Raw genomic sequence first — 23,651 nt, forward strand, 5'->3', positions numbered from 1 at the left:
TTACGACATATTTTTAGCATATCAAATAAAATGAAAAATTACTATTATCAATTACGTATATCTCGATATACACAAATACATATACAATCTCGAAATTACGTTTAATAAAATATTATATTATTGAGCAAAAAGAACAAACAAGAAATAAAGGAAAAGAGGATTGGGTGGAAGAGAGGAGCAGATCTTACGTAATCGGTTTTGAAGATCGACACAAAAGTAAGGATGATATTTTCTAAGAATAGGAAATATAGGAAGGAGTTAGGAAAAGCAGTTGAGAGAAAGAGAGAGAGAAAGAGAGAGTAGAGTACATCGGTGGCATGCTTTTTTCCTTCCGTAAGCGTGCTGTCCGATATAATCCGTGCTTGATCAGATTAAATGTTGCACAGGACGAACCGAGAGTCGCGAGAGGGTGTGGCGTTGGAGAGCATCGTTATAGTTAAGGGGGTGAGTAGTGGGGTTAGGGTGGTTAGGGTAAAAGGGTGGGAGAAAGAAGAGTGGAAAAGAGACAGTGAATGAAGAATGAGAGAGAGAGAGAGAGAAGGAAAGATAGATGGGGATAGATGGAAAGAGAAAGAGAGAAAGAACACCACGACATCAGCGCTTTGCGCGAACCGGATGAAAGAGGCTCAAACTCACCGCGCCGTAAAATAACATTGTCCCTGCGATAGTGGTAGCGTGGGACGAGCCTTGACGAAAGGAGGTGGGGTAGGAGGAGATAGAGGAGGTAGGAGGAACGAAGTCCAGAACGCCTCAGACACGAATCCTGGACTAAAACTCGAACACTTTCTTTATTTTCTCTTACAAACTCGACGTGGTACTTACGTTAAGTACTACAGAAACGACGGCAACTGGCTCGTTGTGATCGAACGGGGGTGGGGATTAAAAAAAGGGGGTTGTTGGGTAAAGAAAAAAGAGAATATTCGGGTTTTACGTTATCTTGGAAAATCATTTTCTAACATCGTTTACTTGATGTTCTTTTTTTTTTTACAAATATGCCCAAGTTTCATTTAGTAATTTCGTTTTGTTTTATTTTTATTCTATAATTTTGTATGGCTTTTTTATTTTTTTTTTTTTTTTAGTTGAGAAATATTTTTTCGTTCTTAATATAAAATAATAAAATTACTTGTAAGATATTATTTTCGTACGTGTCAGTATTATCAGAATATTAGGAAGATGTTTACCACAGACCGCAGAAATTTGTCCACAACGTTATACGCAAAAAGGGAGTGTCGCATTTTACGACACCCTACAGAAACGAGGGATGGGTTGGTGGTTGTAGCAGTAGTAGTGGATAGAGATTATGGCGAGACAAGCAATATTAAGCGACCAGGAACAAAAAGACGAGGATCCCAGCACGCTGGATTAGCAGCGATGCACCGCGTTGTCCCGTGAAATTGATACGCGAGTTGCTTTTTAACACGGCCACGAATCTTCGTGGAAGAGTACGCTGGAAATATTCGGTGATTTAGATAACTCGACTCTTCACGAAACAAAAGGATACAATTTGTAACTGTGGGAGGGGGCCGAAGGACGGGGTTGTACTTGTTATGTGAAACTATTAACGCAGAGACAACGTGAATAAATTAGATCACCATGATTTTCATCCTTTTCCTTTGTTAGAAAATATTTTCTCATTATATTTATTATTATTTTTTTGTTTGTTTTCTTTCAATTTTATTCTTGAGTGTGCTTATAATATTTTCATATATTAACGAAAATATAAAAATTAGAATTTATTTTTGGTATAGATCAAGATTCGAGAATTGGGTGATAGAAGAAGAATAAGAAGAATAAGAAGAAGAAAAATTGAAAAAGGATAGAAAAGTCTTGCCCTTTTTTATTAGATCACACCGAGTGTGACCAAGCTGTACGTTCAAGTTGACTCGGTCACTCGGCTCCTGTCCGAGCGTATAAATGTCTCCGCGCCTTATTCCAAGTCTCCCCTCTTTTTTCGATCTACCCTTCAGGCACTTTTTTACGTCACCAAAGAGTAGTCAAGCGTCTCGACGTTATTTTATCGAGCAACGTGTTTCCTTCGGGCTTCTCAATTTCATTCCGATTTATGTTTCGTGTCTGCTGATGCGTTAGTTCTTTCATAATACGCGTAATCTTTTTCTCTTTTTTTGTGATTAGAAATAAATTTGTCTAGGATTGAAATTTGTAAATTTCATTTAACAAAATTATTCAATAGTCATCGCAATTAAGAAAGAAACAATACGAATGTATGAACAGTTTTGTTGATTAATTTCTTCTTTTCTTTTTTCTATTCTATTCTATTTTCTTTTTTTTTTTTTAATGGTCTAGGAAGATAGAAGAATATTTTCGATAAAAAATATCATTTTAGTTTTGAAAGTATAGTAATAGATTGTCCATATAGAACGGCACCTTTCCTGCGTCGCTTATTGCATCGACGCTGCCTTCCTCTCAATTAGATTTTGCGTTCCATCTGAGACACTGAAGAGACCCTCCGGCCTTCCGTCCTGCCTAGCCGTCAATAAAACAATTCGCTGACCTGAATTGGCCCCATTGCCTCGAAAAGAATGACTTTCCAGGCGAAAGTTCTACTACCTCTTGTGAAATATTAGACGCGATTCGCTTAGGGTCTCTCTCTCTCTCTCTCTCTCTCTCTCTCTCTTTACTCGAAAAAGAGAAGGTTAACCTTAGAATTGGTCGATAAAAATGAGATTTTAAAATAGAACGTCGTAAAAAAAAAAAAAAGAAAAAGAAAAAGTAATAAAAATCCCTTCTTGAATTTTTTTGACGTTGTCTTCAAATTGTAAAAAAAAAAAAATTGTTAGAAATAAAAAAAGAAAAATTAATTTTTCATATTCGTCAAGCATATTGTGTATTGCGAATAAAAATAATACATTATTATTATTATTTATTAAAATAACTATGATTTGTGGGGGAGGGTAAAGGCGAGGGTTAAGTTGAACTAACCGCGAAACCGGATCTAGGATTCTTATCTAGCCATAAAGCTTAATCCCCTGACGCAGATAGAAAGAGAGAGGCGGTCGTGCGCTAAAAAGTATTTTACGAGCTGCTTATACGTTTCAGCGGTCACCCTGACACCGAATCCAATTTTCCCGATAGGATCTTTAGTATAGGGATCAGGTGTTAGAGGTCTAAAGTTCTCTCCTTTGAAAACTCTTATACGCGCCGACTGACAAACTCGCACGATCGTCGATCAATCGATTCACCCTATTTCACGGACTCTTGCTTAAATTTACTTCCATGTTTGTCGGATTTTGACTAGACTTTCCCTATTCATTTTTATCGCAATAAATGCAATCCTTTTTGATCTTACGATAATGTTAATTCTTTTTTTTCTTTTTTTTTCTAAGATCAAAGATAATCCAATATTTTGATCGATTGAAACTAATCGTTTTGTCGAATTGAATTAAGCACAACGTCCGTCTCGATGATTTTATCCACGTTAAACAATGTTATATTACCATATTTTAATATTTCTCATGGCGTCTTCTAAACGCGGGACAGATAAAATGCTTTACGGCGTCGAGGAATTAACCCTTGATTTCCGCGCATTACTCTCGGCCTGAGAGTCTAACGGTAGATAAAGGGGTGGTTCCTTCCTTACTATCTCCGTGGCATAATGGCCGACGAAGAAGAAGGGTACCGTTCATCGCGAGATATAATGGAGCCACGTCGCGTTCCCGTTAGACATGTACACCCTAGATTTATGGTTTCTTTTATTTAGGGAAATAATGGAGCAAAGTTAGCGTAAAGCCTGTACCTACTTCACTCTATCTCTCTCTCTCTCTCTCTCTTCCTCTTTTTCTCTCTTACTCGTTCATACACTCTCAAACATTCAGTTTTATACTTTCTAACTAACGAATTTATCTCATTTCGTAAATTAATTGTAGATTAAACGTAAATATAATACAATGATTAACATTTGGTATTGAATTTGAAAGATTCGTGACAATTTAAAAATTTAATTTATCTTTTTTTCATTGGACATGAATTTTTTGGCTAACCTAATGTATAGAACGTAAGGTTTTCGGGACTAATTTGGAATATTAGTTGCATTCGTTTGATCGCATCTGTGACGTTTCATAAACGACTCGATTTCGACACCTTGCGTTTCTCATCTCAGGAACGGGAAAGTGTGATAGAGAACGAGTGATGGCAGAGGAGAGGAGAGGAGAGGAAGAGGGTGCGAAGGTCCGTCGAGTCGGTATCAATATTCATCAGCGTCCTATGTTCGGCGGGTTCAAATTCCTAGGATTATCCGGAAACTTCACGTTGCTCCCTACCTCACTATCCTTGTGCAATACTCGCAGTATAGCAGCGCAAAGCGAGAACAAACGCGAGGATGAGAGAGAGAGAGAGAGAGAAAGAGAGAGAGAGAGAGAGAGATGGCTGGCATTCGCCGTGATGCTCCACCGCGGGTATTCTAATCCGGGTACGCGGGCGTGTGTGACGTCATATTGCATAACAATTAATCAAGGTGCGATAACAGCTAGCCGTTGCGACGGAGTGGGAAACCCTGATAATCATTTCACCAGGCAGCTTAAAGTGCCACTAGTTAACGCTAAGCCGATTTAAAAGCGATTTAATATCCGGAATATTATACCTAGATTTCTCTTACTCTCTCTCTCTCTCTCACATTCTCACTCTATCTCCTATTTCTTTGTCTCTCTTTCAATGACTATGTCTGTCTCGTTCAGTCTCAACTCTATTCGTTTCTCTTATCGGTCATCAGATTACTATGCTGTTGATTCATTTTACATCTTTTATTTTTCTTGTTGTAAATATATTGGAATATTTGTAAAATGTTTTTTGACGTATTTTGACAATATCTTTTTTTCCCCGTGTCAACAACTTTCGTCAGTCTAACTTAAGATTTTGTGATACCAATAATAGTTATATATTTTTGCAACGTGTACAATTGCAACATCTCGATTTTAATATTATTTTCTTCTTCAAATTGCAACACTGCGTATCGCAATATATTTTGAAAGCTAGTATCTTTCGATTGATTAATAACTCGAACTAGAAACTTTCCAACTTCGGTTTATTACGTAGGGTATCATAACTTGAAACTAAACGATATCTATATATACCCCCTCCACTCCGCTCATGTTCCGTGGGTTCAGGTTAATAAATATTTTTGAAACAAACTCTGAAAGCTCTCGCGAAAAGACTTCGTGCACGAATCGAGAACAAAGTTTCTTTTTTTTTTCTTTTCTTTTTCTTTTTCTTTTTTTTTTTCTCTTTTAAATCGAGAGAGAGAGAGTTTTCATCGAATCGGAGTTTCATAGGAGTTGGCCGAGGGAACCCGGTGGCCGGAAGCCAAACACACTTTTCTTTCGTCTCCTGCTGTGTATCAAAACGTCCTGTCGCGTAGATGCGGCCCAATCCTAGCACGGATTTTCCGATATCGTCGTCAGGAGGAGAAATGTGTACCTCCGTTATCATCCTCTCTTTTTTTTTTCTTTACGAGCAAGATAAAGATAGAAAGAAAAAGAAAAGTTATCGATATGAAAGTAATAAGTTTCAAACGTTGAAAGAATTTCTTTATGGAATATCTTTTGAAAATATGTATCTATCTATCTATTTATCGAATCATCTTTCACTATAATCATAGTACTACACGGTCTCCCAACATCATCGTACTACTAATAAGTGGTGGCACCAGCCACATGCTAATGCATAATGCCGATCAAACAACTGTTTAAGCAGTACCAAGTTAAGTGCACCCTATTCTTTTCTCGAACTTCGCCACCCTGCCTACTCTCATTCGGATTTTTCGAACGACAGGAATTGTTTTGTCCAATGTACAGGAAGCTAATACAAAGCTAGAACGTTTTTACATATGTTCATTTTAAAAGAAAGTTTATTTTATATTATATTTTTCATAAATCCGTAAATAATTTCATGAATTTTGATTTTGTGTGTGTTTAAATTACCATTTAAATGTGATTTATTATTTATTTTTATTTTTATTTTCAAATAATATAATCGGTTGTTTTCTTTAAGATAAAAATATTTATTTATTTATTTATTAAATTTATCTAATTAATTAGAATATGTTAGAACTGCTGATTCTGGTATTATTTTGAAACGAATTGTTAGTATGCGACAATAATTTTGCAACCACGTGAACCTTGTATATCCCATTTTCGTAGGATGCTGATTGAGGACAGATGCACGAGTAGGGGTAGTGCAGTATTTGGTATAGATGAGGGTACCAAAAGACAGAAAGAGAGAAAGTACAACGAGGAACGACCCCCGTTCTGAAAATACAATAGCGCACTGGCTCTCTTTAGCGTAGCCATAGGCGACCCGAAAATCACTCGTCTATGACAAAGAACCGTGTTCGCGCTGCCGCAAATATGTTGTAAATATTCGAACCTGAGAGCGTCTCCAATGATCTTAAGTAGACAAAGATACTTGTTTTTAACTTGTCATTGATTTTTTTTTTCCTAAGTTAAATAATTCAACGTTAAATATTAATAAAAAATACTAAAAGATATATTGAAAGGAAAAACAAGAGTCAGAACAACAAATATTTAATTGCAATGAAATAAAAAAAAAAAAAAATAGTCTGATAGATTTAGTGCAGCAAACAACACAATGTAAACCGAATAACAAACAATTCGATGGATGTATAAATAAAATCATATCTAATTGTAACAAAATATGAAAAATCGTTAGAAGAGAAATCGGTTGGGATCGAGTAGGAAGTCTGTTTCGTTTCCATAAAATCTGGTGCTCGCACGAGCGACCAAAATCCTAATTAAACGGCAGATTCGAATCGTCCTTCCCTCCCCCTGCCCTTGGCCCTGCCCTCCTCCCACCCTTTCGTACAAGCTTAATCCCGGGAAAGCGCCGATAATATCGAACTATACGCTGAGTTAATTAAATTAAAATACTCGTATAATAGCGTGCCAGATGGCATAGCCAGGCAGGAACACATAACTTGGTATCGAAGAGGGGTAACCACCCCCCTCCAACCCCCTCCTTTAGACTATCGTCCTCACCGTCCCTTCTCTACCCTTACGAATGCTATAATACGTAACTCGTTTGGCCTTGCAGGTTGACAAAAAAGCAAAAGGGGGTGGAACTGTCGCGGGATTTTGCTTTGGCCAAAGCGTTTAGGGGAACTTTCGGCCACTTTTCTTAGACACTTTTAGGAATCTCTTGACCTCTTAGTTCTTTTCTTTTTTTTTTTTTTTTAAATCTTACACAAAGGACTATATAATATTTTTTCTTTGTTCTCGAATTAGTATAGACGAACTTTGAAATAATTTTGTGTTGTTGAAATGTATTAACACTTTTATTCACAGATTTACACTTACATTTTAAAGATAAAATATTAAATGATTTATTTGTTTCGTTTATTTAATAGTCTTGTAATAAAAATAAAAAGTAAATCATTCGAATGAACCAGTTGATAGATATTATCGATAAGATAAATCTTAGAAACGCAAACCGATAAGCCGAAGATGATTACCTATTTACCAATGACAATCGAATGGTTATTTAGTTTCATGGGGTGAGAATCGAACCGCAGTTTAGTATTACGGATGCCCAAGGCAGGTCGTTAGCGGCGTTGTCGCAACATATGCGCTCGGCAGGCTCCATATGGGCCACCATGGACCCAAATCCATAGCCCCAGAAGCTAAAGGACGTTCGTGAAACTGGGGATCGATATTATTCCGTTCCTTAATCGGCCTGCTTTGTGGCTTTATTCGATGTTTTCCGTGGCTTAGAAAAACATTTTCCATATTTAAGAGAAAGATAGTATTTATTTCTCGTTCAGACATAAGTATAAGCTGATTATACTAATTAGAAATGGTTATATTGATACAATAGTATTTAGGTATATGTACATTGTTTTATAAGAATACAGAGAAAAAAATATTTAAAAGAAGTGTGTATTTGTGTATTTGGAACAAAATAATTATTGCAATGGAGTATAATTAATATGTTAAGAATTGTAGAAAGTATATCATGAATTATATAGGAGGCAAGTAACTATAATATATATCTTAGTCTAGTTGCGGTGTCCTTATTGCGAAGTAGACACGGTCAGTGATGACTTTAAATGCGACCATATGATGAGGGGGTTCTAAAAACCTGGTATTTTTCACGAGCATTCATCGTAGTATAGAAGAGTCGTCGTAGTTGTAGTTCACCCTCAAAAGCGAGGACGAGTTTGGTACAGCAAGTGCGTGTATAGTGTAGTAGGATTGTCGCGAAGGCGAAGAAGAGTAAGAGAGCCCCTGCAGAGTGAACGAGGGAGAAAGAGAGAGTGATAAAGTGAGAGAGTGAGAGAGAATACGGGCAGCAAGCAGGTTGACTAGCTTTGTCCATGGTCGATGATGACGATGGGGTCGGTCTCCGCACAGATGGGCCGCTAATCTCATTGAAAACTCATGAGGACTCTCAGGGGCACCAACCAACGGGGGTTGTAGCTTGAACCCTGGCCTGGATAGAAGGCTGACTGGCTGGTCTATGGGCTCTTGCATGTGGGCCAAGCACCGTGCCAACCACCATATGTCCTACGTATATGCATACGAGTACAAGATCGCGCGTGGCATGTGCCATCGAGCCTATGTAGCTTTTACGGATGAACTTTTCTATCTAGCCTTGACTCGTTCTTTCTCACCATCTTTTTTTTTCCCCATTTGTGTGTGTGTGTGTGTGTATGTTTCCTTTTTTTTTTTTTTTTTCCTACTGGTGTAACAGAATATTTGGATAGAAACAACGGAAGTACTCTCGAAGCTTTTCCAACGGATACTCTTACGAATATTCTCCATACATATTTAAGGTTGCTTGTCCACCATTAAGATCATCGTAGCATAACTCCCTGGCGAGTTGCTTTCTCATGCATATTCCTTGGTTTTAACAAATGTTTCGCTAGGAATGTACATGGTTAAAGAGAGAGAAAGAGAGAGAGAGAGTGGGTTAGAAAGAAAGGTCCAGAGGAAAAGAGAGGGAGAGAACTCCGGCACGCACTCTCCAGGCATACGGGGTTGCTTTACGAGCGGACAACTAAGGTATGCTTTAGATTTCGTTCTTGCTTCTATCCTATCCTTCTCTTACTCTCTTACTGTATTTCTCTTTTCCTTTCTCTCTCTCTCTCATTCTCTATTTCTCACTCAGTCCCTCTTGCGACCTGTTCTTCTTCTTCCTCCTCCTCCGGCATTGCTGTGGTTTTCGTAATGTGCCCGTTACTACGGACCAAGCTACCAAGCTTACCAAGGAACGGGTTTTATACCCCTTAGATATCTCGGTAGCGATGCACAAACCGTAACCGAGTCCGTCGCAACTCGGTGACTTCGCGATACGCTGCACGTTAACCTCTTTCCACTTTCCAAACAGATACCAACTGTCTAGTGTCTTCTTAGTCTTTCCTTCTTTTAATTTCACGCGATTTTTTTTTTTTACTGGATTCTTTCTATTTCTTTCTTAAAATTGAATCATTTTTTTCTTTTTTTTTTTTGTTTCTTTTTCAATTATTCGTTGTATTTATATTCTTTGGAATATTTCGATAAGATTGAGAATGAACGCAGGTGTCCGGTTAGTCTAAGTCAAAAAGAAGACGTCAAGATCGGTCCGAAAATCGAGAAATTCGAGAACAAATTACACACGGGACAGACTTAATCTAGGTACGAGGTTTCTCAAGGGAATCCTATGAGAGAATCAAAGTCACATCTGTGAGATTTAGAAGAACGTCACGGACGTCCTGGATCTCCTCGAGTTAAGATTGATGACGTCTCTAGCGTTTTCTCCTTTTGCGTTGTTCTATCGCGAATACGTCTTCTGAAGAAATGGGTGGAGGAAGGTCAAAAGGAAGATACGATTCTTGACTGGTAACAGCTAACGTGTTTCCCTAACGTTTATACGTTCATTAATTTATCCTAGATTATGTAATTGAAATAACCAGATTTTATAAATGAATATTGTCAGGGTAATGTTTCTTCAAACAACAGATATATTTCATTCTTTATAAACTTGTATTATTTTTTGCAGAAATACAAAAGATCTTGTGCTACATTAAGATGAAATAAAAATAAGAAACAATTCTATTCTTTCAAAAAAATTTGACTTCACCCAATTATTTTTACATTGGAATCGAAGCGTTGCAAACGGGACAAGACGGATCGACGTGTAGACGATTAAACGCGTCGTCGTCGTCGTCGTCGTCGTCGTCGTAGTCATCGGGGTGGTAATCTATTCCGCGTAACGGGAAACAAGTTCTCGAGATTTGGGTGGGGATGAGTAAAATCGTCGTCGTCCTGCAAGGTCCTGCTGCTCGGGGGGTGGAGGGGGGGTGGATCTGGGGGGTGAGGATCGTTCATCATTCGTTGGAACGGCGAAACGCTCGGTAGGTTTGGCTTTTCGTCGGGGCAGAGGAGAAAGATCTGCATAGCGAGTCGGCATCTCGGGGACGAGCGAGCTAAGTGCGGGATTATGCAAAGTAGTGGCCATACAGTATAAAAATACGGAGCGACTCTGCGCCATCTTTTCCGGACCATTCTAATAACTCCCTCTCCGTACTTCCCTATTTCACCCTCTTTCTACTCCTCTTTACCTCCTAGTCCTCGTCGTCCTTGTCGTCGTCGTCGTCGTCGTCGTCGACGCAGAACCTTCTTCCTCTCCCTTACCCTCCCCCTCCTTAGCTCCCCGTTTCTTTATCCCTCGAACCCACTCTTTGCTCGAATAAGATTTCAGCAAATATAACCGTAAAACTGTCGACGAAGCTGCCGTTTCTCTACGTACTCGGTGACTCTGTCTCTCTCTCTTTGTCTCTCTCTCTCTGTGAACTCCAATTTAATATCAGATGAAAAGACGTTGGCCTCTGTTCATTGATAAAAATTTGTTCTATTTGATATAGTCGTAAGGTTTTTTTCGAATGAAAATAAACATTTTATATTATTTGATCGTATACAGATAGAAATGTTTTTCTTCGATCTTAACTTTAGATGAAGAGGAATGATTTTCATACAGTTTGATGTTTACTGGACTTTATTTTTTGGGGAAGACATTTATTCCATTTGAAAAAAAAATCATAGGACTGGAATAAACATAAGGGTTCGTTATTAATGAAAATTTTGTCTTATTAAATATGTATTTCATATTCAGTGACTATTTTTACAGATTCATCCTAGATCGCATAGAATAGGGAGTAGGGGGGTTACGTAAATGTATTTAAGTGCATGTTTATAGAAGAATCGAAATAAGAGTACACTCTGGGAGTAGTTATCGATACGAATTAAATCGATGTTAACAGAATGTTTTGTAAGAGCCATTGTGTAGCACATGGCGCGTTTGTAATACCAGTCATCGTTATGATTAATGATTCATGAATATTTTAGACGTAACACCTATCGTTTATTTAGGATACATTGTGACTCGTCATATTCGCGCTAGCTAACAGAATCTGTGAGTAATGTTTTTGGCAGAGTCAGATGGTTATTAAAACACATTAAAATATTCATACTTTTTTTATAAAAATAAAAATGATCTCGTGAGCAAAATGAATTTTAATAATAAGGATACGTTTTTAGAAAATGGTGATGATCGTGTTGAAAAAGATCCAAGAGGTGTAAAGAAGTTTCTTGGTTTTAGTTTGAAAAGTACTCGAGCAAAAGGGCCTCACGTTTTCCTCAAGCAAGACGCGAGATAGCGCTATCTGATAAGGACGCTCGAAAGTCGCATTAATTTTCCTCGTAGTTCTATTCCCTTTCTCTTCTCTTCAATTCTCTTGTTCCTCTGTTATTCCTTCGTTCTCTGTCTACATTTTGTGAATGTCCTTTACTCGCGAAGCTTTAGTTTTACTCTTCTACCTCTTTCTCTCTCTCTCTTTCCTCTTACACTTTCTTGGTGTTTCTGACAATGATAGTGTGTTGGTTTGTAGTGGTAGTCACGTTGGTAGGACGACCGTACGCAGAAACGTTTCTACTTGGCGTTTAGGTAAGGTATTCACGTAACACATAAGCAACGCCACGCGAGCAGCCCACCGTGTGCACAGAGATAAGAGCCAAAGGTGGCATCTTAGCGGCACTTCGAATTAAATTCCCGACGGCGTGCACACAACCTCTCTCTCTCTCTCTCTCTTTCTCTTTCTCTTTCTCTCTATCTGTTCTTCTCATGATATCACTGGGAACGATATCAACACGAGGAGACGGGGAACAAACTTCTGCAACGGTGCAAAGGCACACCGGTATACATCTTGAATTCAAATTTCGCGCCAGTTCCAAAGGGTCGAGTTTATCTAACTGTTATTCGATTAGAGAAGTTTAAGTTAGCGATTTCGATGATGATAATAATGATAATAATTATCCTAATTGTTCGTAACAACAACATTGTCGATGAATTTAGATTTTGTGATTTTTCTTTTTGTTCATTCGTAAAAAGAAATAATCAAATGTTAAAGGTATAAGAAATCTTTTGACACTTAAACGTCTCTCGGTGAGTAAATTTCAAGAAACAGAGGTCCACTTTATATGCATGACCTCGGTAATAAGTCAAGGAATTGCTCGCACGTCCGTAAAATCTAAATCGTCTGCACTCATCTGAAGAGATCTACGTTCTGCCCTCTTAGCCGTAGAACGAGGCCGCACACCATGCTGCTACCTCGGTTATTTTAGGAATCCTCCGAACTCGTTACACATTCAATTTATCAGAGACTTGGTAAGAGACAAGGGGTTGTTCTCTAGCTTTTGAAAATTTCTTTCAACGTTCTCTCTTTCTCTTTTATTCTTCTTGTTAAAATATAATATTTATATCCTTAAATTTTATTCTTTAATTTGAAGGGGATGAAAAAATTGATTTCAAATGATTTCAAGTGAAATATGGTTTGAGCAAGAACGAGCAGATTTTCGATGAAACTGTTAAAGCTTTTTAGAAAGAAAGGATGGTATAAGATAAAAGAAAGTTGGAAGGTTTAAGTGAAAGAAATCGTGTTAATGGTTGATTGATAAACGAGCTCTCTTCATCGGTTCTTCATCGAGTCGCCGCATATTTATCACCGAACTCGGTAACTTAACTTCTACGAATGCCCGAGCCCGCTTTTCCATAACTTCTGCCAGCAAAGCGAAAAACGTTGGCAAACTCGAGATAACGTCTTCTCGTTTGGAAGGAAAGATCGAGAGAAAAACGCTAAATTAATTCATGCGTCTGCGTGTTAAAATCGAATATTCAATCGTTCAGTTTTTATAAATGACGATCAAATGGAAAACGAATGGTCGTAACGTGATTAATTTTTAAAAATGAACTAACCGAACTATTTTCTACTTTAGTTTTTATTTCGAGACGTTACGACTACGTCATTATCGATACTCTTTCGATAAATTTATTAGATATGAATCCGTGAATTAAGATAATAAAAATTGAATGAGTAGTTTCTCTTACAGTCTATATTTTTGTAATTATATCTATCCTGATATTTATGACTTATCTTATCCAATAAGAAAGGGACTATAATTTTTCTAGAAATATATTCAATTGCATTACGATCGATTTGACCAAACTGAAACACTTTGCCATGATGCAAGGTGTCCCCCTTTCCCTGCACTGAACTCTCTGATCTTCCCTGTGTTCGATGTCAGTGTTAACAGCTTCCACGTGTCTGACACGTGTCATGAGTTAGCGTGTGACAATCGTAAGTTTAACTTGGATCATTTAGTGAACCTGTACTATTACCTATGATCGATAAATCTTCATAATAATTGTGATTATCATTTTGAATTAATTTTGTCGTATTAATTAAAAACTTGTTCATTTTTTCATGTATCAGGGAAAACATTTTTTTTTTATAAATGATATTTTCTATGATTTTTTTTGTTCTTTTAATATTTATTATTAATATTATATATTATTTATTATTATTAATTTATTATATTAATTTTTTATTATTAACCCCTATATCGATATCGTTTATTTTTAAATTGAAGTTGTAAGTAAAATCCACCATGTGTTTGCTGGCAGAGGGTTAATAGAAAGTTGACAATTTCTATTTTTTTTTAATTAAAAATTAAAAATATATATTTATCTTTAAAAAAATGATACTTGAAGAAGCCTAGGAAAAATAGTATATAAAATGGAAAGGAAGAATAAGTATGTCGTCGTTTTTGACTTGAGAGGAGCGTGTCAGTACGATTGGCAATAAATATGGTCTATATAATCCAGGAATGGTTCTGGCAAGATATAAAAGAGCTTCACGACTCCCTACCGTGCGACGCGTGTCACACGTAACGTCGTCGTTACGACTTTTCCAACTTTACGACTCTCAATTAGGATTAAATCCGATTGCTAGTATTAAAGTTATCATCAAATCATATGTGTATGTGTATGTTGAAATCATTCTTTGATTTCAACTATATACTTACGTTTATAGATAAGAAATAGAAAATGAATCTACACACACTTGATAAAAAAAAGTCTGAGAAGAATTTCGATCAGAAGAAGAAGAAGATACGCGAAGAAATGGAGAAAAATCTTCGAGTAAGGTTTGTTGGGTGAAAGGTATGATGGTGGGGGGGAGGTATCTCAATCGAAAAGTCATTACAACTTTTTGCCGACTCAATCAAGAAGTTAATGTCCTTTAACCTTTCCAGATATTCCCCGTAGATTTGACTGGAATCACTGGTATAACGTAAAAATCCGACATCTCTCACATGCACGATAAAATAGATTACTAGTTTATGATTGATCGCCTATTGCTTTTCTCGAAGATACTACAGATATTTATTTTTTTATTTTTTTATTTTCTTTGTTTGTTTGTTTGCCTTTTTTTTCTTTTTCTTTTCTTTTTTTTTTTATTCATTCATTTCTTTTATTCGATATTTCAGGACGATTAACTAACGTTATATCTAGTATCTATTTATAAGATTTTGTTCATAGGTTTGGCAACTATCGTATGTCATTTAGTTAGGATCGAGAGACGTGTATCGAAGCGACGAGAAACGGAGATAATTCGTCAGGAAGATAATCCTCGAAACGAGATGATCCCTTAACGGAGTTCGGTGTTACCTTCTGTCTAACGCAGTCGATTTAACGCGCCTCATTTCTCTTTGTCAACGAGTCGTTCGTTTCGGCCAATGACCACGAATGAAGATCTATAGTACGAGATGAAACAAGAGAGAGAGAGAGAGAGAGAGAGAGAAATATATAACGTTTGTCCGTTGATGATTAGATCGTGATCGAACGATCCTATAAAACGTGTATAAATTTGTATACTCCTATAATTTATCGTCACCGAAGTCACAGACAATACTCGATGGAATACTTTATCCTCTCATCCTCTCGGAAACGAGAACAGGTTTCAAAACGAAACAGGTGTGTCAGCAGAACTGGGTATCGTTCCACAGCTTGCAGAAAGTGCTGATTCCGAAAGGATCGATACAAATTTATCTTTTAGCTTTCATCGTTCCGTGTTGAATAATCGATTATACCCTTCCCGTAAATTTATAAGTATATATATATAAAAATGAACGTATAGTTAAATATTGATAATATTATTATTTAGAAATAAAGATTATAATCATTGATGTAGAAAAAAATAAATCTATTCAAAAAAATCAAAATCTATTAGGTCGGCTATAAAATAAAAAGAAAAAAAAATAGAATAAAAGAAAGAAAGAAAGAAAGAAAGAAAAAGGGAGAGGAAACGAAAGGGCCAACGAACTGGCGTTAAAAATATTCAAGATCGTTCGTCAGACAGTATTACAACATAAAACATCAACCCTCGCGAGCGTTGTTCACGCGATCGGCACTACCACCACCATCACCATCACCATCACCACCACCACCACCACCATCGTCACCGTAACCAGAATTCTTTGGAGATGAGAGAATTGCGCAACGCGTGTGAACGAGAATAAAAGAGAAACGGTGGGTGGGGGTGGGGGCTGGGGGTTTTGTAGATAGGTATATGGGTCTGGGGGATGAGTGGGAGGAAAAAGGAGCCGTCGACGTCGACGGGCGATCCCGGGCACATGTGTCGAACCTGAAATATGTAGGCGTGGTCTAGATGGGACTAACAGACGCGTCCCGACGACCGAATATGTTCACCCCCTTTGCTACGCTCCACCCTCGAATAGTAGTCGACGATTCGCGATTGGCCGGTACCACCCTCGGTCGTCTCCACCTGCCGTCCTGCTACCCTACACGAAGCAACCCCTAAATACGGGGGATGCGCGAACAGTTCCCTCATTTTATCCTCGGCAACGCCGAAACGCGCGTCCACCACACAGTGTTCTCCGGATTCTAAAAGGAATCAGTGCGTTGATTCGAATCCTCAAGCCTCGGATCTCTTAGGACTTCTTTGTGTTTCTTTTATTATTATTAGTGTTATTATTAATTATATCTGTATTGAATTAATACGTGTTTTTTTTTCTTTTTAAATAAGAAGAAAAAGGAGAAGATAAAGTCGTCGTGTTATCATAAATTGTCAACGAATCAAAGAGTTGCGCTTAACACGTGCTCCGGTAAGTGTCGTGTTATATTATTTTTGATTATTATTATTATCATATTCATTTCTTTTCAAGTAAAATTAAATATCTTTGTTTTGATTTTCCTCATTACAACGAGATTGAAATTATCTTGCTTAGAGTATGAGTTGTTAGTTCGCGATTCATGATATGTAAATGCATGCACGTTTCGATCTAATTCGACACCCGATCAATCATTTATGTAATGCCTCATTGACGGCAAATTCTCGCAGGTTGATCATACGGAGCGAGCAGGATGACAATGGAAGATCGCACGGGTGGCATCGACCGTGCCGCCCCCGCGTCATCGACTACGGCGACAACGGCACTTTTGACATCTAATAGTCCGTCAATGATAAGTGATGTCACGTCGGATGCATCTTATCCGCTTCAACGTGCCAGTAAGCGTTCGTTCGACGTTGCATTTCTCGTTGCACCGGATGAAAATCTTGCCCGTAGACAAAGCGAGAAATTAAGGCTTATTTCTAGTAGAAAGGATCGTACGAGAGAGTCCATCACTTTGGACAATTCTTTGGATGGTAATGATAGATTACCACAAAATTTGACTATTAAACATTACGACAGCGATTCTAGTTCGCAAGAAAGGAGAAGATTGATGCATTGTACGGAAAATTCTCTCAGTCCACCTTACGTATCACCGAGAACATTAACGCCAACATTACCGGACATCGATTCACGAAGATACGTTCCAACCCGATCGCAAAAGAGTCCAAGTCCACCTGGATTTACTACACAACAAGCTTTATTGAGTACATGCACGGATTCCTTGGATCCTAGTTTAACTTGCGGCAAAGTTTACGATAACAGCTTGCAGTGTCCCGTTGATAGACACGGGGGCGAATCGAGGAGCGCATTCACTAAGGTTCATCTTGGCGTTCAAAGAAATGGTTTTACCGATGACGGACAAACGTCACCGAGATCGTCAATATCACCTGACGATCGAAGGGAAGGTTATCAGGAAAGCGTTAGTCCACCGGTTGTTCCATTAGCTAGTGCGGCTACTTACAAATATGCCAGTTTTCCTAGTAAAATGACGTATCCATTTTTGGTCGGTCCCGAGACGGCCAATCAACCGAGTCTTTTGGAAAATTTGAAAATTCCACAAATAGCACAACCACCTAAAGTTCCAAGCCCAAAAGTGGCAACCTTTCGACCAGATCTACCACCGGTTTATCCAAATCTTCCGTACAATCCTATATCCGTTTTTCCACCAATGGCAGATGCTTTGACAAGGCCAAGGTTCTTAGCAACTGCCGCTGGTGTCGCTGGCCTTTTACCACCGTCATTCGCTGCTTTGACATTACCCGCGCAAAATGTTTGTGCAAAGTGTAATCTTTCGTTTCGCATGACCTCCGATTTGGTATATCACATGAGATCTCATCACAAAAACGAAAATTCCGGTGAAGCTGCACGTAGAAGGAGGGAAGAAAAATTGAGATGTCCGGTTTGTGATGAAAGTTTTCGCGAGAGACATCATTTGACCAGGCACATGACTGCTCATCAGGATAAAGAAAGCGATGCTATTGTAGATCAGGTCGAGGTCAAACGACGTACCACCACAGTTCACAGCAAGTGACGTAGAAAATCATCAACTGACGACGATTTACTTCCTAGCGGATATTCTTTCGAAAATTGATTAACACCATTTTTTTCTTCTTCATCAAATTGACAGACCAAAATAATTAACGTCGATCGTTTAACATCATTGTGAATTATTTCGCGTTTTGTTTTTATAAGTTTGATCTTTGAAATTTCGTGCAATTCTTACTTTCTTATTGTATTTTTTTTTTTTTTTTTTTTTTTTTTATTGAATTTATATTCATTTAACAACGTAAAAACCGAGAATTATTATTATAGGATCGTTTTGTTAAAAATATTTTCTTCGTTGTATCGTTGTTTTGTTACAAATTTTAATTTGATCTTATAATCGATAGGTGAGACTGGTTTCGTGATATTGTTTGAAGTATACATGTGTATATATAATATATAAGACACCGTCACTCTTAATTATGATCAAATAACAAAACAAAACAAAAAATAGATACTAGTCAATAATAATTTTGTGCAACTCAAATACTAGAACGTAGATCGTTCGAAAATTGAATTTTATCTTCTCATTAAAAAAAAAAAAAAAAAAAAAAAACTTTGCACGTTCTTCGTAACTCACACGTATTAAAAAAAAAAAAAAATAAAGCAAAGCACTTTACGAAATTTCTATATCACATATATAAGTATAAATGAGTGTATGAAATAATATACAATATTATACATACATACATATATACATATGCAATCAATCTATCAATTCTCGCGAATATTATTCGCCATACATAGATATATATATATATATTATATTCCAATCGAATCTATCTTAACGAACTCCGAGATTAAAAAAAAAAACGAAAAAGAAGCAAAAAAAAAAAAATAACAAATAAACTGTCAAATGGACATTCCCTCTCTAGTCAATATTAGGTAGGACAAATTTGTAAATATCTTTTTGTCAATTGCATAAAGTTTTAACTGTTCATACTCGTACCTCTAACTTGGTCGCATATCAAACGTGCGATAGCACTCGGATTAATACATATACACAAAACACACAGAAACACACACACACGCACACCCATATATAATAAGTACACACATTCGAATATTAAAAATGACGTATAAAAAAATATTATCTGAACCGTACTATAAAAAAAAGAAAGGAACCCAAAAGAGACATCGATCATGTTCTTTTTAAAATATCAAAGGGACAGGTAGGTGAATGGAACAAAAGGGTTGGAGGAAGTATTATTAGCAATAAGTCAGTTTTCGGAGTATGTTCGTTTTCAGATAAATAAAAGGTCCAGGGTTGTAGCTGGAGTTTCAGGAAGGGGTGGGGGTGGTAGGGATGAAGGGTGAGGTGCATAGATGGTGGCAATAAATAGATCGTAAAGCGTATCCCGTGTCACACACAAACCGTCGGTGCGCGCATAATGGTAGGAAACAATGAATGCCGTAATCGGAAACAGTGCCGGTTTGTTATCTGCCATTTACACTCCATTTAACTTCAAACAGTGAATCGTACAGAGCGCAGGATTCGCGTTTTAAATACACGCGACCTCTGAACCCAACCAACCTACCCCCCTGCCCCTCACTGTTCATCCTCATTCTCATCCTACACCATCAGCTTCTACTCTTCTCTACTTCTACTTCTCTTCTACTATCACCTCCTCCTCCTCCTCCTACTGTTCTTCTTGTTCCTCCTCCTCCTTCTCCTCTCTTTGAATTTACCCTTCGAGCCGGCGCGTCGCGCATCGCCTCGCCCTTTCACAACCATTCGCCCACTGGTTACGAGCTTAACGCAGGGTTAAGCGTTGTCCTTTGCTAAACGAGTAGTTGTAACTTGGTATTAATCGTGTGAAACGCGTTGGGATTATTCGTCGTTTTCACGCTTACCTTATTTTTCTTTTATACCTTTTTATTTTGTTGTGTTTTTTTTTCTTTTTCGGGGAATAGTAGGTCAGTTTGAAAATTAAATTCGATTAACACGGTATTACTACGGTAATTGAAAAATAATTTGATTTGTAATATTTTATAATTGTCTCTATTTTTTTTTTTTTTGGTATTTGTATTTGTATTTATGGAAAGGATAAGAATGAAAAAATATTGTAAAAATGTATACTAAATTTATATACACGATGTGTTAGTAATGTTCTCGATTTGTCTATAAAAAAGTAAATCGAATTGTACGGTTGGTATCAGTTCGTAAGAAATTATATTCAAAGAGTTTTGAATAAATATAAATATAAATATATATATATTATCTACAGTATTCTGTACAGCAATAATCACAGTAGTCGTGTACATATACGAGATATTTCAATAATAAATCAATGTGTAATAATCAATCCGATATTTTAAGGATATTTTGAGAAAAACGTAAAATGAAAACAAAACAAAAAAAAGAAATTAACAGTGGTTTTTCTCTCGTGTCTATTTCATAGTTACTTACGAATTTATTGAAATAATTTAGGAAATTTATCCTTAACACAGGCACTTGTTAGAATTACGAATAAGACGATAGTTATTAAATCTAAGTCCGTGTAAATTATTCATCCTTAGATACGTAAGAATATTTATTAAACATGTTCTGTTTTATTTTATAATAAATTATTTATTGCGATAAAAAAATATAAAATGAAAAAAAAAATTAAAAAAAAACAAACAAAAAAAAAGAAAAAACAAAGTTACATCTCGTCGGTGTAAATAAAAATCCATATTATGTACATATTTTACTGTATGTATTCAAAATCGTTGTTAATGAATAAAAGAATATCCATAATGATTGGGGGAAAAATGAAAAAAAAAAAAATCTACTTGTGAGACAATTTTTTAAGTACCTAACCTTATTTTTTTTTTTTTATCAAAGAATCGTAGACGATTAATTTCATCCTTGAAATTGTTCGTTGAAACGAATAGAAAAATGTAATTTAATTTAATTTAATTTAATTTAATTTGTTATTTTTGTTTTGATCATCATTTTTCAACAAAATTATAAAAATATTAAGAGAAAGTGATCATTTTTATTATATATATATATATTTTTTTTACCCCATCATTGTGCAGAACAATGTGGTTGAGCGTAGATAGCGGCGTTTGGGTAAGAAACAAATCGATTTCACGTTCTCTCTCTCCCATTTCTGTTAGAAACTAACGCTAACAGAAGAAAGCCGATTACGAGGCAATAGATTAATTTCTGGCCACTCAAAGAACCACCCTGATCTAACAATTTCATCAGTATCAGTATCATCAAATCGAACCCCTTTAAGATACTTATCAATATTATTTTGATCGTGGTCATTTTAACTGCGTCATTATTCATTAATTTTATCATAAATCTTAGAAAAAAGACAAAAAACTATTGGGTAAGAAAGTAAATGATTATAGATTTTGTCAATAAGTGGTCTTCTAAAATTAGTAATGACTTAATTGCCAACCCAATAAAATATTCAAAAGAAAAAAAATAGCAAATAAACAAACAAACAAAAAAAATATAAAAAGAAAATAATCGAGAAAACGATGATCGGACTTGTTGAATCAAACTACTATGACAACAACTATACGATGATGTGCATCCTCAAAAGGATTCAACCTAAGTGAAAAAAGAAAATCGGTGTTCTCGAAAAAGGTCCATAGAGAGAATCCCCTTAAACGGGTAACGTTAAGCTCTTGGAAACCGCGGCCAATACGACAAACAATCTCTTACTGCCCTCGAACCGTCGGCTTAACTTCACCCAACCCCTAAGGAAGTAAGTGTACTTACCCTCTGCCCGAGGTCCATAAAGATAAATAACACGGAGCAAGGCCCTCTGCATCGAGGAAAAGAGAGATCCCCCTTTTTCAAATCCTCCCTTTCCATCATTCTCTTTCACTATACTTACGTAAACCAACACTAATTCAAAGTCCTTTTCTTTTTTCGCCTATTACTCGTTTCAAGAAGTCTCAGTGAATCTATCTCTCTATCTCTCTCTCTTTCTCATTTTTTCATATTTTTTCTCTCTCTCAATTTTAATTTGATTCTCTTTTTCATTTTTTACTTTTCCTTTCTCTCTTTTTGTTTATTTTTTGTTGTTGTTAGTTAATCTTTCTATCTTATTTTCCCATTTTCTTTTTATTTCCTATCTCTTTCGTCCTTTTCTTTTGTCTCTGTTTAGTTTTGGATGTTTCTTCTTTGGTCTCATGATTCCCACCCTCGTTAGCGATACTTCCCGTTACGAATTGCGCGCATGCTTGTTCTGTGTCACCGAAATAATGACAATGTCATAGCCGAGGGCCGATTCGTTATGGCGTGCTTGGCACGTGGGCTACGATTGGATGCGGATATGCTAATATGGCGTCCGTTCCAAGACATTAAATCCTCAGATTCACCGATTCTCGCCAGACGAACTTCGTCTTCCTGCACTTGACTGAATCTAACATAGTTGTTGCACCTATGATAATATTGATTCACGTTATCCATCTTTACTCTTTTTTTTTATGGGGTTTGAAAAGAAACTTTGACTCATTCCCAATGACTTTTATTTTTTGTTTGTTTCATTTATTATAATAAAGTTTATCGATATTTTGATAACACAAGTAGATACTGTTTGAAGTTAAATAGATAACAAAAGAGTATGCATGTGTCTGTATGTGTAACATTAGTGTCAAAAGCAAGAAACAGCCAACCCCAATTCGAAATTCGTCACAGTACTTCGTGAGCGATCATGTAACTTGACTGCGAACACGTACCTTAGACCGGTCTCACGATAATCTTCAACATGGGATTTTGCTCTAGGACTGTTAACCATCACTAAACGATTTCTTTTGATCCTGCTTACGCTTGTTCAGGGCATATGTTATAATAGTTGTTACAATATTCACACGGTTACATGCAATACAATACAAAAAAAAAAAAAAAAAAAACTATGACAAGGATTATCGCAAACTTTGAAACGTAGAATCGTGTATTGTGCGTATGATAAAAAGGATGATATTCTTTATTCTACCTGAATCTCGTGTTTTACACGAATGATCGAATTGATAAACAGAAAGAGAAAAGGAAGGGAAAAGAAAATATTCGAGAGGAGAATAGAACGGACATCGAACAGCAAAATCGTTGGTTGGTGGGTTGGAGAAACGGAAAGGATAACCTTGAACGTGGAAACCGAGAGACGTCTGCTTATTTACGACGTCGGTACGATGAAAAACGGAAGCGGACCCGGGTGCGATCGTGCGGCCGGACGGACCATCCGCGGAAAAGCCGGACCAAATATGAGAGAAAGAGAGTGTGAGAGAGAGAGAGAGAGTAAGTTGGTGTTACTCTACTCGGAGAGAGGTATTCCACCCTACCCCCTAGTTCTCTTCCTCCACCTCTAACCCATCTCTCTCGCTTCTGCCGGTGCACACCTTGATTTACCGTCGACGATATTTTCTCGTCGGCGCTAGTTGGCGCCTACCACGCCAAACCATCCCACACTCGAGCCTCTCCCCCTCCCTGTTCCCTTTTAACCACCACCACAACCACCACCACCAACACCACCCCCCGACAATGGTGCTCGGTTGACATTTTGTTTCAAATTATTGCCCGCGTTTGTTCACCTACGCCTCGTTCCGGCTCTTCTAACTCTTTTTCGGACG

At 37.1% G+C, this 23,651-nt stretch overlaps 1 protein-coding gene across 1 annotated transcript; it reads left to right on the forward strand.

The window, feature by feature from the left end:
• The first annotated feature begins 16,214 nt into the window (after positions 1-16,214).
• On the forward strand, positions 16,215-18,622 carry LOC107066308 (uncharacterized). The gene is made up of 2 exons (XM_089175177.1): positions 16,215-16,466; positions 16,703-18,622. The coding sequence occupies exon 2, from the start codon at positions 16,726-16,728 to the stop codon at positions 18,064-18,066; it is 1,341 nt and encodes a 446-aa protein (XP_089031303.1). The 5' UTR covers positions 16,215-16,466; positions 16,703-16,725; the 3' UTR covers positions 18,067-18,622.
• Positions 18,623-23,651: the final 5,029 nt, after the last annotated feature.

This window comes from Polistes dominula, unplaced genomic scaffold, assembly GCF_049000335.1.
Source record: "Polistes dominula isolate Pdom_NZ unplaced genomic scaffold, Pdom_raw_medaka contig_82, whole genome shotgun sequence".
Lineage (NCBI taxonomy): Eukaryota > Metazoa > Arthropoda > Insecta > Hymenoptera > Vespidae > Polistes > Polistes dominula.